The sequence below is a fragment of the Ctenopharyngodon idella genome, chromosome 20 (assembly GCF_019924925.1).
Source record: "Ctenopharyngodon idella isolate HZGC_01 chromosome 20, HZGC01, whole genome shotgun sequence".
Lineage (NCBI taxonomy): Eukaryota > Metazoa > Chordata > Actinopteri > Cypriniformes > Xenocyprididae > Ctenopharyngodon > Ctenopharyngodon idella.
Window position 1 is genome coordinate 28,637,552 of NC_067239.1, and position 14,152 is coordinate 28,651,703.

Genomic DNA, 14,152 nt, shown 5'->3' on the forward strand with positions numbered 1-14,152 from the left:
GGTGAAAACCAATATCCAAAGAAAGGTGTATATATAGTACATGCCCATCTAGTTTAACTCCCTAACAGAGCAGCTCAGTCGTGTCCATATATACTCTTAGATTCGAGGTAACCTGCCTACATCTTTCAATGTAACCCATAGTTACAAAAACAACAAGAACTCAGGAGATTAAAAAGAAGAAAAAAAAATCAACCTAACTACAGTATGTCTTGAAATTGAGATTGACTAAAAACAGAATGTGTTACTTGTTGAAATGTGTTTCTTTGACCTTACTGAACTTAAAATCATTGGTCTTAAAGAAAATGTAATAAAAGAGTGTGATATAATATGCAAGTTTCTCAGGAGAATGCAAACATTTTGCGAGGAAACGCAAAGTTTCTTGGGGGAATGCAAAACATTTGCAAAAGAACGCAAAAGCATTGACTTATTTTTCCTCCTATCTCATATTTTTTCCACCACCATGTGCCCTTAGGGGCTACTTAATTTTGGAAATACAGTTGTGGGAAAAATGATAGAGCATGAGTTGTGTGGTTTTGCTCTTGCGGTTTTTACTTATATGATGTACCATGGCTGCCAAAAACATTTCTGTAGACACAGGAAAATGAAAATAGATATTTTTACTGACATGTCACACCTTTGATGTCATGTTATGTTGTGAGTTTTGCCCACATTAGGAATTTTAATTGAGTTTGCTATTTATATACCTATTAATTGCACTTTGATACTTGTGTATAGAGAATACAAGAGTAAATGTGAAGAGAAGAGTGAATGAAGAGAAAAGAGCAGTCTTTGTAGGCTATTAATAATGGTCTTGACTGAGATCAGAAAATATCAGTTCATTTATTATTTTGGTGATGTGTACAGACTACAGTGTGTTAAAAAGTAAGCAAGTTTTCATTCCTTTTTTGGATGGATTTTGAGTCAGCTTCGGGCTGAAACTTTTCCTGGGACCTGGCAACCCTGATTGCTTGGCACGAGCCCAGTTTGCAATGCCAGAGACACAGCAACATGATATATATTTCAAGGGAGGACCTGATTTGTCACCACACAGGTCCGCTGTCGATCTCACAATTCACCGTGGAGCTCAGCTTCAATTGGAATTAATTGAAAACACTCGCTTTGCTCCGCTCGCTCTGTGTCAGTGGACACGCACTGCTATTAGTCAGTAGTGGGCGTTCCTGTTATTGGTTGGCTGGTAACATTTATTAATGACATTTATGGATGTCTTTCCATGTTGTTCACATTCTGATAAAAATAAACATTCAGAGGGAAAATATTATACTGTATATAAAGGGACCAGTGGGCTATAACAGACTTCAGAATGGACTAACATAATAATGTAAGAAATTTAATAATAAAACAGACTTGAAATTTGACTTATGTCTAAACAACAGTTAAATAGGAATAAATCATAAAACTGGGACTTTTTTTTTTTTTTTTACCTTTAGCTAAACTGGGGCCCTATATGAGCCTATAGGGCCTGTATGAGTGGTCCTCACCACCTCATACATTTATATGATTTTCAAACTACTTCTATGATTTCCTTTCTCACAAACACAGTACTAAACACAGTACAAGCAAATTTCCACAATTTCTCTGAAAATGTCTATTTTAAAAAAAGTATTTTTTGAACATTGATTTTAGCCCTGCATGCCATGTTCAAGCCCCTCTTTTCCACCAGATTACAAAATATTAAGATCACTTTTCATAAGAAAGTAAGTATATTTGCAAAATGGCTTCAGCATATATGAACTAAAAAGAATTACAAAAAAATCATTGTGATGCTCGAAATAAGTGTGCTTGCTGTATTCATTCAATATTCAAGGTGTTTGAATCCTTGATGCCACAGATATAAGTGGATATAAGAATCTTGAATGCATTCTGAAAACAAGGGTAGAAAAATCCATAAATCAAGGGGTTACAGGTGGAGTTAAAATATGCAAACCAAATTACAGCATCAAAAATATCAGCTGGGGTAAAAAAATTGAAAAAGGGGTCGAGAGCATTAACAGTAAAAAAAGGCAGCCAGCAAAACAGAAAAACACCAATAACAATGGCCAAAATTTTTGCTGCTTTTCCTTCTCTTTGAGCAGAGCTTTGGCTCTTCAACCCTCCTGCTGTCACTCTTTCTGACAAAACCTTTGCATGTTTTCTTGCAACATGGAAGATTTTCATATACAGAGAGCTCATGATTGTTCCAGGAAGGAAGAATGTGACAATTGGACATATAAGACCCCACTGTTTGTTAAAAAACAGAACACAACTTCCCACACAGTAAACCTGCATGATAAATGACTCCAAGCCAATAGTGTTCACCCCTGAAAACACAACAGAAAAGCTGTACACAAATGAAAACAGCCATGTGAAGGTAGTAAATACAGTCACAGTGTTGTTTGTGACCCTCATTTTGTACCTTAAAGGATCACAAATAGCCCAGTACCTGTCAACAGATATTAAACTGAGATGCAGTATGGAAGAGATACAGAAGGTCATGTCTAAACTAGAATGCACTTTACACACAAAATCTCCCAGATACCAGCAGCCTTCAACAGATCGCACCATGCTGTACGGCATGACCAAAGAGCCCAGCAGACAATCACATGCTGCCAGAGACTGAATGATCAGATGAGTTGGAGACTGAAGATGTTTGAAGTGAGAGATGGAGATGATGATCAGCAGATTCCCAAAAACTGTTGTGAGGATCATCAGCATCAAGAAAGCATACATCGCCACTTTAACTACAGTAAAACGTTGTACTTTTGGACAGGAGTCCGACCGGAGTGGATAGCAGAGAAACACATTCTCGTTGTCAGTTTCATTTGAAGTCATCACGTTTGCTCAAGATGTTGAGATGATTTCCCCTGCTATTGTAAAAAGGCAAGCAATCATAAAAATAAGTATAATCAAAATAAGTTTGTAAATTATAGTTTTTGGTAAAGACCAATATCCAAAGAAAGGTGTAGAGATATATACTACATGCCCATCTAGTTTAACTCCCTAAACTCAGAGCAGCTCAGTTGTGTCCATATATACTCTTAGATTCGAGGTAACCCCCACTACCACCACGTCTGTCAGTGTAACCCGTAGTTACAAAAACAACATCCACTCAACATCCAAATAATCAACCTACTCAACACTGTTCTGAAATGGAGACTGACTAAAAACAAAATGTTATTTATTGAAACATGTGTCCTCTGACCTTAAAGGCATTGATTGTATAAATAAGTAAATAAATAAAAGAGTGTGATATAATATACATATTCTAACTTCCAGAACTAGAATATCCTTCTCACTCCAAAATGACCATTGAAAGAATGACTTCATTATTTTATGCTGTATTTTGCATGCTTTTTTCTGGTATTTAGGAGTTGTCAACTAGTGTAAACATTATGTGCGCATGGTCTAAAGCGCACGGTGCAAGTGCACTTAGGGCGTGTCCGAATTCACTTTTGCTAGTTTAATGAGGGGAAAATGGTTGGCGCGCCCAGCGCATGGACTAAGGGTTGTCCCTATTCTCTTAATGAGTAATGGGTGTGTTTTGGGCATAACGCGCAATTAACCAATCAGAGTCTCATCTCCCATTCCCTTTAAAAGCCAGTTGCACTCACGCCATGTCAGATTCACTTTTTACATGGCAGAATTTACAAACGGAAAAACTGAACAGTTAAAACTTGCGAGCATTGTAATCCTTTTATTTGTAATATTTGGCATGCTTGTATAGTGCTGCGTGTCCCTGTGTGTGTAATAAGCAGAGTGCACCCTCATATAGACGCATATTACTAACGCACTCTTTAAATAATATTGTGCCATTGACTTTAGGCCAGGTTTCAGTTGGTCAATGGTGCAGTCTATTTCAGTTGCCTCATAATAGCAACACGCCAACAATGCACCTGAACACACTTCGTTTTCAGACCAGCACACCCATGGGCGCACAAATGGGCGCAAATGCATTTGCTATTTAAACAATGTGGCGCAGGACGTGAAAATGATAACTGCGTCGGGCTGAAACTAATAATAATAATAATAAACTTTATTTTCTATAGCGCCTTTAAAAAGTAGCATCTCAAAGCGCTTCACAGAAGAAAAAAGAAAACATACAATTATACAAACAATACTTTAAAATAAGTGAGATATAAAAAGACACACCAAATAAGAACATACTATCAAAAACAAGTAAATGAGAAATTTAACAATATCAATTTCAGTATAATCAAGTAAAAGCTACCCTAAAGAAATAAGCTTTAAGGGAAGATTTAAAAACACTAAGGGATTCTGCTTGCCTAATCCGAGCAGGCAAGGAATTCCAAAGTCTTGGAGCGACTGAAGAAAATGCCCTATCACCCATAGATTTTAAACGGGCATGTGGAACGATTAAAAGGCCAGCTTCCGAAGAGCGGAGAGCACGCACAGGTGTGTAGGGGCTAAAAGCTCAGAGAGATAGTGAGGAGCCAAACCATTCAAAGCTTTATAAGGAAGCACGAGAAGCAAAAAACACTTGCGTCACGCCTGGCACCGCAATGCGGCGGGTATATGATAGGGCCCTAAGAGTGCAAGTGGCTAAAGGTGCACCAGGATAAGGTACATTTCCTTTGATTTTCATCGGAACCACTAGATGGCACAAGAACTCTTCTGAGCACTTCAAAATATTCATGTTTTACTATGCATGTGAAAAATTGCCTTTTTCTTTATGTTAGGGGTGTCCAGACTCGGTCCTGGAGGGCAGAGTTTTGCTCCAACCAGCTCCAAAACACCTGCCTGTTATGCTGGATACACACCACAAGATAATCGGGCTGATTTTGGGCCGATTTCTCCCCTTCCGACAATCCTAGGTAATGTCCTGATTATCTTGATGGTTCTACAGATTATCTTATCAGATTTTTCTGTGGTGTGAGGTGTGTTAAGAGTGACTGAATCTACTCGGAAGAACGTCGGAGGCACCCCGATCGCGAATCGTAAATATTCAACATGTTGAATATTTACGATCAGAAATCCTGATGTGTGGGGGGAACCCCGAGGACAAACGCGCGCACGCTCTGGCGATTATGAAGTGAAACTAAACAATATCCAATCAGAAAGCGAGCTGACAGAAGACGGAAGCATAACAAATGCAGTCATGGTGCAACATAAAGTTAAATGGATTTGGACAGCAGAGATGGAGCGGAGGATCAGCTTGTCGATTTGTGGCAACAGCCAGAGTGTTTATACAACGTGTCCTGTAAAACATACCAAAATCATTCCAAACACTATCAACGCAATTTCTTCCTGCCTAACGTCCGTCATGTTTATTCTGAAGTCTCCAGAAATTTTGCGACATTTCCCGTGTTCACAGTCGGGACTCTAGTTGAAAATCTGTTTGTGTGTGGAGTGTTGTCTTTGTCACATCTCAGCACACCACACAGTATAGGAGCAAAACGGTTAAATCTAGGATTTTTTTTGTCCTCATATTTGTCGTCTCTCACATTTTGAAAATCTTATAAGTTTACAAAAATCTTTTAGCGTGTGCCCAGCATAAGTCTCTAGTATGCCTAGTTAGTCCTTGATTAGCTGGTTCAGGTGTGTTTAATTAGGGTGGGGGCTAAACTCTGCAGGACAGTGGCCCTCCAGGACTGAGTTTGGACACCCCTGCTTTATGTGATCGCAGACTGAAATGCAAAGCCCAGTTCGCAGTGCCAGAGAAACAGCAACATGATCCCATTCATTTTTAATGGAGAGCTGGCAACATTCGGCGACATGATCGTCAGTGATCGTTTATGACAGGATGTAGGCCTGTTCAGCAGCAACAGGACAAAGTTAAGTGTTGTTTAAATTGACGCAAATGAGCAGCGATTTTCGGGAGTGGCTACCAATTACGGTGTGATACCAACGTCAGTCGGCTTAGTTTTTTTGGTGCGTTCCGCACTGTTGGCTATAGTCGAATGTTGTCTAAGTGTTCTGGGCCAGTTCAGCATGTTTAATCAACATCGGGCCATCTGTGAGAGAGAGAATTCAGTTTAGTGAATGAGTCCATCATGAGAATAAAATTGAAAGTGCTGAAAGTGAGCAAAGTCAAGACAGTACAGACAGAAGGCTGGTATAATTTAATGTCATCTTACCAGAGTATTGCATTGCGTGAATATGTTCATAATAACATGAGCCGACTGGAATAAAGAAATTGATTAGCGTGATTGGTGTTCAAAATTGTAAGCAAGCGCTGCTTTGTTTACGGATTGTATATCTACAGTCCTAGTTTCGGTTTCCCTTTTTGGATGATGAAAATAGACTATAGATACCTGCTGATATAGACAGATATTTCTATACACACAGGCGCAGAACACATATGCTAGTTGACAGTCGCCTTTAGTCTTTTTGGTGTGTTCAAGCACAGCTTTTTGGCCGAGACGCAGCCAAGCGAGAGGTGACAACACAGTCAGCTTTCGTTGCTGCTAGTTTTTTGACATCAGTTTGGTGTGTCCAGGGCTTTAGGTTATTAGTGGGCATTGCTGCTATTGGTTGGTGAGATGAGGAGGGCGGGGATGAGAGCTGTGGAATGAGTGTTAATGAGCGACACCTGCGAGTCACATGGTCCTGAGTTCCATGGAGGAGTTCCAGAAGGAAGAAAGGAGGAATGACGACAGTGAAGGACGAGAGAGGACCAGGGGGTATTCCAGAAAGCAGGTTATGTGACATACCTGGGAAAGTTTATGGATAAGTCAATAGATATCCTCAACTTTCAGTTCCAAAAACGGAGGTAACTTTCAGGGTATAAGTAGCCGTAGCAACATTCTCACTTACTCTCTGAACATAACCTGCTCCTTCAGTGGATATATATATATATCTGTGTAAACAAAAGCGTGTAAACAAGTTGATTGGAGATGATCTTTAAAATTCATGTCATGTCAAAGCCCCTCTTTTCCACCAGATTAATGAAAATGTTCAGATCACAACTTCCAGTAAATGCAGAAAGTTCATAAGAAACAGAAACGTTTGCAAAATGGTTTAAACATATATAAACGAAAAAGAATTACGTAAAAATAAAAATTTATTGTGATGCTTGAAATAAGTGTGCTTGCTGTATTCATTCAAAAGTCAAGGTGTTTGAATCCTTGATGCCACAGATATAAGTGGATATAAGAATCTTAAATGCATTCTGAAAACAAGGGTAGAAAAATCCATAAATCAAAGGGTTACAGGTGGAGTTAAAATATGCAAACCAAATTACAGCATCAAAAACATCAGCTGGGGTTAAATAATTGAAAAACGGCTGAGAGCAGTAACAGTAAAAAAATAGATCCATGACAATAGCCAGAAATCAAAGCAAAAATGTGAATGTTTATTTAAAGAGAGTTTTTTAATGTAAACCAATTAAAATGTTATCAAAAGAGGTTAATGTATTAATTTTAAATCAATTAAAAATGTTAATTTCACAAAAAAGCTGGCTATATAGGATGTTTTATTATAACTGAACATATTTTTCATATAATACAAACAGATTTCTGCAATTTCTCTAAAAATGTATGTTTTTAAGTGTTTTAATGTAAGTTTTTTGAACATTGATTTTAGCCCTGCATGTGTCATGTCCAAGTCCCTCTTTTCCACCAGATTAATGAAAATGTTCAGATCACTGCTTCCAGTAAATGCAGAAAGTTCATAAGAAACAGAAACATTTGCAAAATGGTTTAAACATATATAAACAAAAAAGAATTACATAAAAATAAAACTTTATTGTGATGCTTGAAATAAGTGTGCTTGCTGTATTCATTCAAAAGTCAAGGTGTTTGAATCCTTGATGCCACAGATATAAGTGGATATAAGAATCTTAAATGCATTCTGAAAACAAGGGTAGAAAAATCCATAAATCAAGGGGTTACAGGTGGAGTTAAAATATGCAAACCAAATTACAGCATCAAAAACATCAGCTGGGGTTAAATAATTGAAAAAAGGGTCGAGAGTAGTTACAGTAAAAAAAGGCAGCCAGCAGAAATAAAACACACACATGACAATGGCCAGAGTTTTTGCTGCTTTTCCTTCTCTTTGAGCAGAGCTTTTGCTCTTCAACCCCCTTTTTGTCACCACAGTCACTCTTTCAGACATAACCTTTGCATGTTTTCGTGCAACATGGAAGATTTTCATATACAGAGAGCTCATGATCATTCCGGGAAGGAAAAATGTAAGAATTGGGCATATAAGGCCCCACTCTTTGTTAAAAAACAGAACACAACTTCCCACACAGGAAATCTGCAATATAAGCATCTCTAGTCCAACTGCATTTACCCCTGAGAACACAACATAAAAGCTGTACACAAATGAAAACAACCATGTGAAGGTAGTAAATACAGTCACAGTGTTGTTTGTGACCCTCATTTTGTACCTTAGAGGATCACAAATAGCCCAGTACCTGTCAACAGATATTAAACTGAGATGTAGTATGGAAGAGATACAGAAGGTCATGTCTAAACTAAAATGCACTTTACACACAAAATCTCCCAGATACCAGCAGCCTTCAACAGATCGCACCATGCTGTAAGGCATGATCAAAGAGCCCAGCAGACAATCACAAGCTGCCAGAGAGCGAATGATCAGATGAGTTGGAGACTGTAGATGTTTGAAGTGAGAGATGGAGATGATGATCAGCAGATTCCCAAAAACTGTTGTGAGGATCATCAGCACCATGAAAACATACATTGCCACTTTAACTATAGTAAGACGATGCAATTTTGGACAGGAGTCCAGCAGGAGTGGATAGCAGAGAAACACATCCTCAGTGCCAGTTTCATTTGAAGTCATCACGTCTGCTTCAGATGCAGAAATGATTTTCTTTGTAACCATAAAAAGTCAGACATTTATAAACCAAAGTAAAACAAAATAATTTAGTAAATTATAGTTTGGTGAAGACCAATATCCAAAGAGTACATGCCCATCTAGTTTAACTCCCTAAATGGGATCAGTTGTGTCCATTTATACTCTCAGATTCAATGTAATTCCCTGTACACCAGCCTATGTAACCCACAGCTACAAAAACAAAATGAACTCAGGAGATTAAAATGAGAAAATTAATACTTCAACTTAGGGCTGCCCGATTATGACAAAAATCATAATTGTTGATTATTCCCTTGAAACTGTAATTGTGATTATTAATTACGATTATCACAATTTACATTGAATGATGTTATGAATAGCTTTATATCATTGTTTGAAGCAATAATCATGTTTTGCTTGGTCTGCTCAAAGTCGCACTGGATTTTCTCCTTAGCGTAAGGTTGAGAGGTCCATCTATCACTCTTTTCCATGTTTGTAGAGTTAGTTCATGGAGTAAATATATAGGCTGTGGTGTTGTCACGATACTGGAATTTCTAACTTCGATACGATACCTGAAAAGTACCGATATTCTATACCATTTTCGCACGGGGGAAAAAAACAATGTATATACTGTCAAATAGATATTTTTAATATTATTTCTTTTTTTGTCCATTATTGAAAGTCTAGGCAATCAAAAATTTCTTCTGAAGAGATCACTTTATATGATAAAGCTTTTAAGCTTTTTTCATATATAAACATTGATCAGTTACCATTACAATTATCTCACAAATATTTGCTAACTCAATGTATTTGATTTTACAATGGGGTAATTTTGTTGCAATATCTTACACACAGCACAAGGAAGCTTGATTTCAAATGATAAATTGAATTTAAAAAAGACTGTAATAAAATAAGATCAGATGAGCAAATTACTAACAATAGCATGAATAAATACAATAGAATAAAGATAGAAATTAAATAGACTGCTTTCTTTTTTTCAGTTAGGTCTAACAGTAGTAATCAGGTAAGAAACTGAATAAAGAAACAAAGTAATGAAATGTAAAATAACATTGAATAATATTCATTGTAAAAATGAAATACAGATTAATCAATTAAAGTTACAGACGTTAATCAGTCAAGAGCAGTAAGTGATTTTCTCTTTGTCTTTTGTTGTTTTATTAACATTAACAACATAGAGAGTGGCACGTTTATTCGGCTACTGTCCCTTTAAGACATGACGAACGCACAGACACATTCTTCCTGAACTGTGGGCATTGTGACATTGTTTCTGAGTGTATTTGACCATTAATAAACCACAAAAAAGAGCTTATTTTGGCACTTGTATGTCAAAGGCGGCTTTACTATTTGTCTGCGCTTCGAAATTCAGACCCGGTCACGCCAACACTATTAAACCGGAGAGCATGAGACGATTGAATGAGAGGAGGCGTGTGCGTCTCAACTCGTTGTCAGAGAGGACAGCAAGAACGCGCAGCTGGTATCGGTGTATCGATACTGCAGAAAGGAGTATTGGTATCCTTTCTGATATTTCAGTATCGATACATATCGAAATATCAATATTTTTGACAGCACTAGGCTGTGTACACGGCTTTTTAAAAATGGCGGGTCCTGGTGTTTCGCTTTTTTCCCCCTCGTGTTTCGCATGCGTTTGACATATCAGCATACACCTACGTCACTGGTAGCTCCTTTTGTGCTGGGTTAGACCTTTTATACTCTGAAGTAGTCATGATTCGCCTCTCGCAACGTGACATGCTCTAAACACACCTCTTAAACATGCTGAATAATATAAGTGGATATTTTTCTTTGTAATCGCGCCTTTGAACGATTACGAAATCGTGGCATCCGTAATCGTAATCACGATTAGAAATTCGATTAATTGTGCAGCGCTACTTCAACTGATTTGAAGATCAATGGAACAGTGGCGGAAATATACATGGTGTGTCCAAGGCCATAGATGGCCAAAGACGATGAAAGAAATGTGTGTAACCCTAACCAGGCATTAAAAAAGCATGAATGAATCCTATGATTGATGGCTAGAGGTGAATTTCCAGCAGCAATATCGCCCTGTAGCCCAAGACTGTTCCTACTGAAGCTAGGCAGGGTTGAGCCTGGTCAGTACCTGGATGGGAGACCTCCTGGGAAAACTAGGTCGCGTAATATCATCCAGGTGGATACTGCACATTGATGGTGGTTGAGGAGATTCCCCTATTCTATTGCGAAGATCTTAAGTTTTCGCTGAAGGGTGTGTTTTGCTTAAATGCATATTGCCCACCGTGCCCACCAGGTGGCTGTGGCACGGGTGTGAGGACCCTTTCATCACCACTTGCAGCTTTAATTATTATTATCATTATTATTAATTTCTACAATGTGACAGATGGTGTGGTCTGGGAATCTTTGGGAAGGTAACTGGTATCAGTAGGTTATATGTCTGTTCCAATGACTCAATGACAATCTTATGCTAATATTCATGTTTGCAAAGTAAAAAACATCTTTACCTTGTGTAATCTGCCTTGACGCTAACGCACTAGATATACGCTAGATAAGCATTCCCATTGTCAACAGAGCAGTATACACTGCACACATGACAACTCTGAGTCTATTCTGTGTGTGGATGGAGCTGAACCAGCATCAGTTTAAAGATTTATTTTTGGGCAATCTTGACTTTTATTATGATAGGACTTTAAAAGGACTTGAACTCGGCTCTCTCAAAGCACTAGGACACTATATGTCAACATGCTGCCCACTGGCCTATTGGCATGAATAAATCAGCCAGAGTTTGATAAATATTAGAACCTCATTTTGTATGATCCATGGGGGGAACAGAATTCAACGACAAAAATCCAGCTGTCAGAATCCGTTCCCCCATGCCCATGATGAGAGATTTTAGATGTAGTGGATTAAAAGATACTGATTTTATTCTGTGTGTGGATGGAGCTTAATCAGCATCAGTTTAAAGATTTATTTTTTGCCGTTTATTGTGATAGGACAGTATGTAGACAGAAAGCAAAGTGGAAGAGACAGAGGGGACGGGATCAGGCAAAGTACACGAGCCGGGACTAGAACTCAGATGTCTTAGAGCACTACAGTACTATATGTCAATGTGCTGACCATTAGGCTCTTGGCATGAATAAGAAAGCCTCAGTTTGATAAAACTTAGAACCTCATTTTTTCAGAATTCGACGGCAAATATACAGCTGTCGAAATCCGCCCACATACATTCTGTGTGTAGATGGAGCTAAACCAATATCAGTTTAAATTTATTTTTGGGCGTTTTTGCCTTGTATTATGATAGTACTGTATGTACACAGGAAGCGAAGTGAACCTTATTTTGTAGGGCCCATGGAGGGAACACAATTCGACGGCAAACAATCCAGCTGTCAGAATCCGTTCCCCCCACCCCCATGATCAGAGATTTATTTTTAATATGACAGGACTGAGTTCTTTATTCCCACCCTTTTTTTTATTAATCTGTAACTGTTAAAAATCCATTCAAAGCCACTTTGATACTGATTTTTTGTAGCTCAACCATCCAACTACACAGACTGTCAACACATTCTCAACAGGTATGTAATATCCAGGATACTTACTTTCTTAAAGGATACTCGAACTGCCTGGATCCAAATCAGGAAATGTAAATCAAACTGCCAAAATGTGAATGTTTTTCTAAAGGGAGACCGTTTAATGTAAATCCATTAAATGTAAGTTTAATGTATTAAAATCAATTTAAATTGTTAATTTCACACACACACACACACACATACACACACACACACACACACATAGTGAAACATAGTACAAACAAATTTCTGCAATTTCTCTATTTTAAAACATTTTTTGAAGATTGATTTTAGCCTTACATGTGTTATGTCTAAGACCATCTTTTCGACCAGATTACTAAAAAAATTCTGATCACTTCTTCCAGTAAATACAGAAAGTTCATGAGAAACAGAAACATTTAAATTGCTTCAGCATATATGAACTAAAAAAAAATAGAAAAAAAATAAGTCTTTATTGTGATGCCTGAAATCAGTATGAGTTTCATATTCATTCAAAAATCAAGGTGTTTGAATATTTGATGCCACAGATATAAGTGGATATAAGAATCTTGAATGCATTCTGAAAACAAGGGTAGAAAAATCCATAAATCAAGGGGTTACATGTGGAGTTAAAATATGCAAACCAAACTAAAGCATCAAAAACATCAGCTGGGGTTAAATAATTGAAAAAAGGGTCGAGAGTAGTAACAGTAAAATAAGGCAGCCAGCAGAAATAAAAAACACCCATGACAATAGCCAGAGTTTTTGCTGCTTTTCCTTCTCTTTGAGCAGAGCTTTGGCTCTTCAACCCTCCTGCTGCCGCCACAGTCACTCTTTCAGACATAACCTTTGCATGTTTTCTTGCAACATGAAAGATTTTCATATACAGAGAGCTCATGACCGTTCCGGGGAGGAAAAATGTAAGAATCGGACATATAATACCCCACTGTTTGTTAAAAAACAGAACACAACTTCCCACACATGAAATCTGCAATAGAAGCATCTCTAGTCCAACTGCATTTACCCCTGAGAACACAACATAAAAGCTGTACACAAATGAAAACAACCATGTAAAGGTAGTAAATACAGTCACAGTGTTGTTTGTGACCCTCATTTTGTACCTTAAAGGATCACAAATGGCCCAGTACCTGTCAATAGCTATTAAACTGAGATGCAGTATGGAAGAGATACAGAAGGTCATGTCTAAACTAGAATGCACTTTACACACAAAATCTCCCAGATACCAGCAGCCTTCAACAGATCGCACCATGCTGTACGGCATGACCAAAGAGCCCAGCAGACAATCACTGGCAGCCAAAGAACGAACAATCAGATGAGTTGGAGACTGTAGATGTTTGAAGTGAGAGATGGAGATGATGATCAGCAGATTCCCAAAAACTGTTGTGAGGATCATCAGCACCATGAAAACATACATTGCCACTTTAACTACAGCAAGACGTTGTACTTTAGGACAGGAATCCAACCGGAGTGGATAGCAGAGAAACACATTCTCAGTGTCATTTTCATTTGAAGTCATCACGTCTGCTCCGGAGATGATTTCCTTAATTGTAAAAAGGCAAAGTATGAGCAAAATAATTTTATGAATGATAGGTTGGTAAAGGCCAGTATCCAAAGAAAGGTGAACATATATGCCCATCTATATTTTAACTTCCTAAATGGACTCAGAGCAGTTCAGTCTTGTCCATATATATGCTCAGATTTGAAGTAACCCCCTTACACCAGTCAGTGTAACCCATAGTTACAAAAACAACATGAACTCAGGAGATTAAAATGAGAAAATTAATACTTCAGCTGTGTGTCCT

At 38.0% G+C, this 14,152-nt stretch overlaps 3 protein-coding genes across 3 annotated transcripts; all 3 read right to left on the bottom strand.

Moving 5' to 3' along the window:
• Nucleotides 1-1,809: 1,809 nt before the first annotated feature.
• LOC127502465 (trace amine-associated receptor 4-like) lies at nucleotides 1,810-2,829 on the bottom strand. Its single transcript, XM_051875402.1, has one exon. It carries the CDS (start codon nucleotides 2,827-2,829, stop codon nucleotides 1,810-1,812), a length of 1,020 nt encoding a protein of 339 aa, XP_051731362.1.
• Nucleotides 2,830-7,734: 4,905 nt separating this feature from the next.
• LOC127502458 (trace amine-associated receptor 4-like) lies at nucleotides 7,735-8,805 on the bottom strand. Its single transcript, XM_051875396.1, has one exon. The coding sequence runs from the start codon at nucleotides 8,803-8,805 to the stop codon at nucleotides 7,735-7,737; it is 1,071 nt and encodes a 356-aa protein (XP_051731356.1).
• Nucleotides 8,806-12,695: 3,890 nt separating this feature from the next.
• Nucleotides 12,696-13,887, bottom strand: LOC127502469 (trace amine-associated receptor 4-like). The gene has a single exon (XM_051875407.1). It carries the CDS (start codon nucleotides 13,864-13,866, stop codon nucleotides 12,838-12,840), a length of 1,029 nt encoding a protein of 342 aa, XP_051731367.1. The 5' UTR covers nucleotides 13,867-13,887; the 3' UTR covers nucleotides 12,696-12,837.
• Nucleotides 13,888-14,152: the final 265 nt, after the last annotated feature.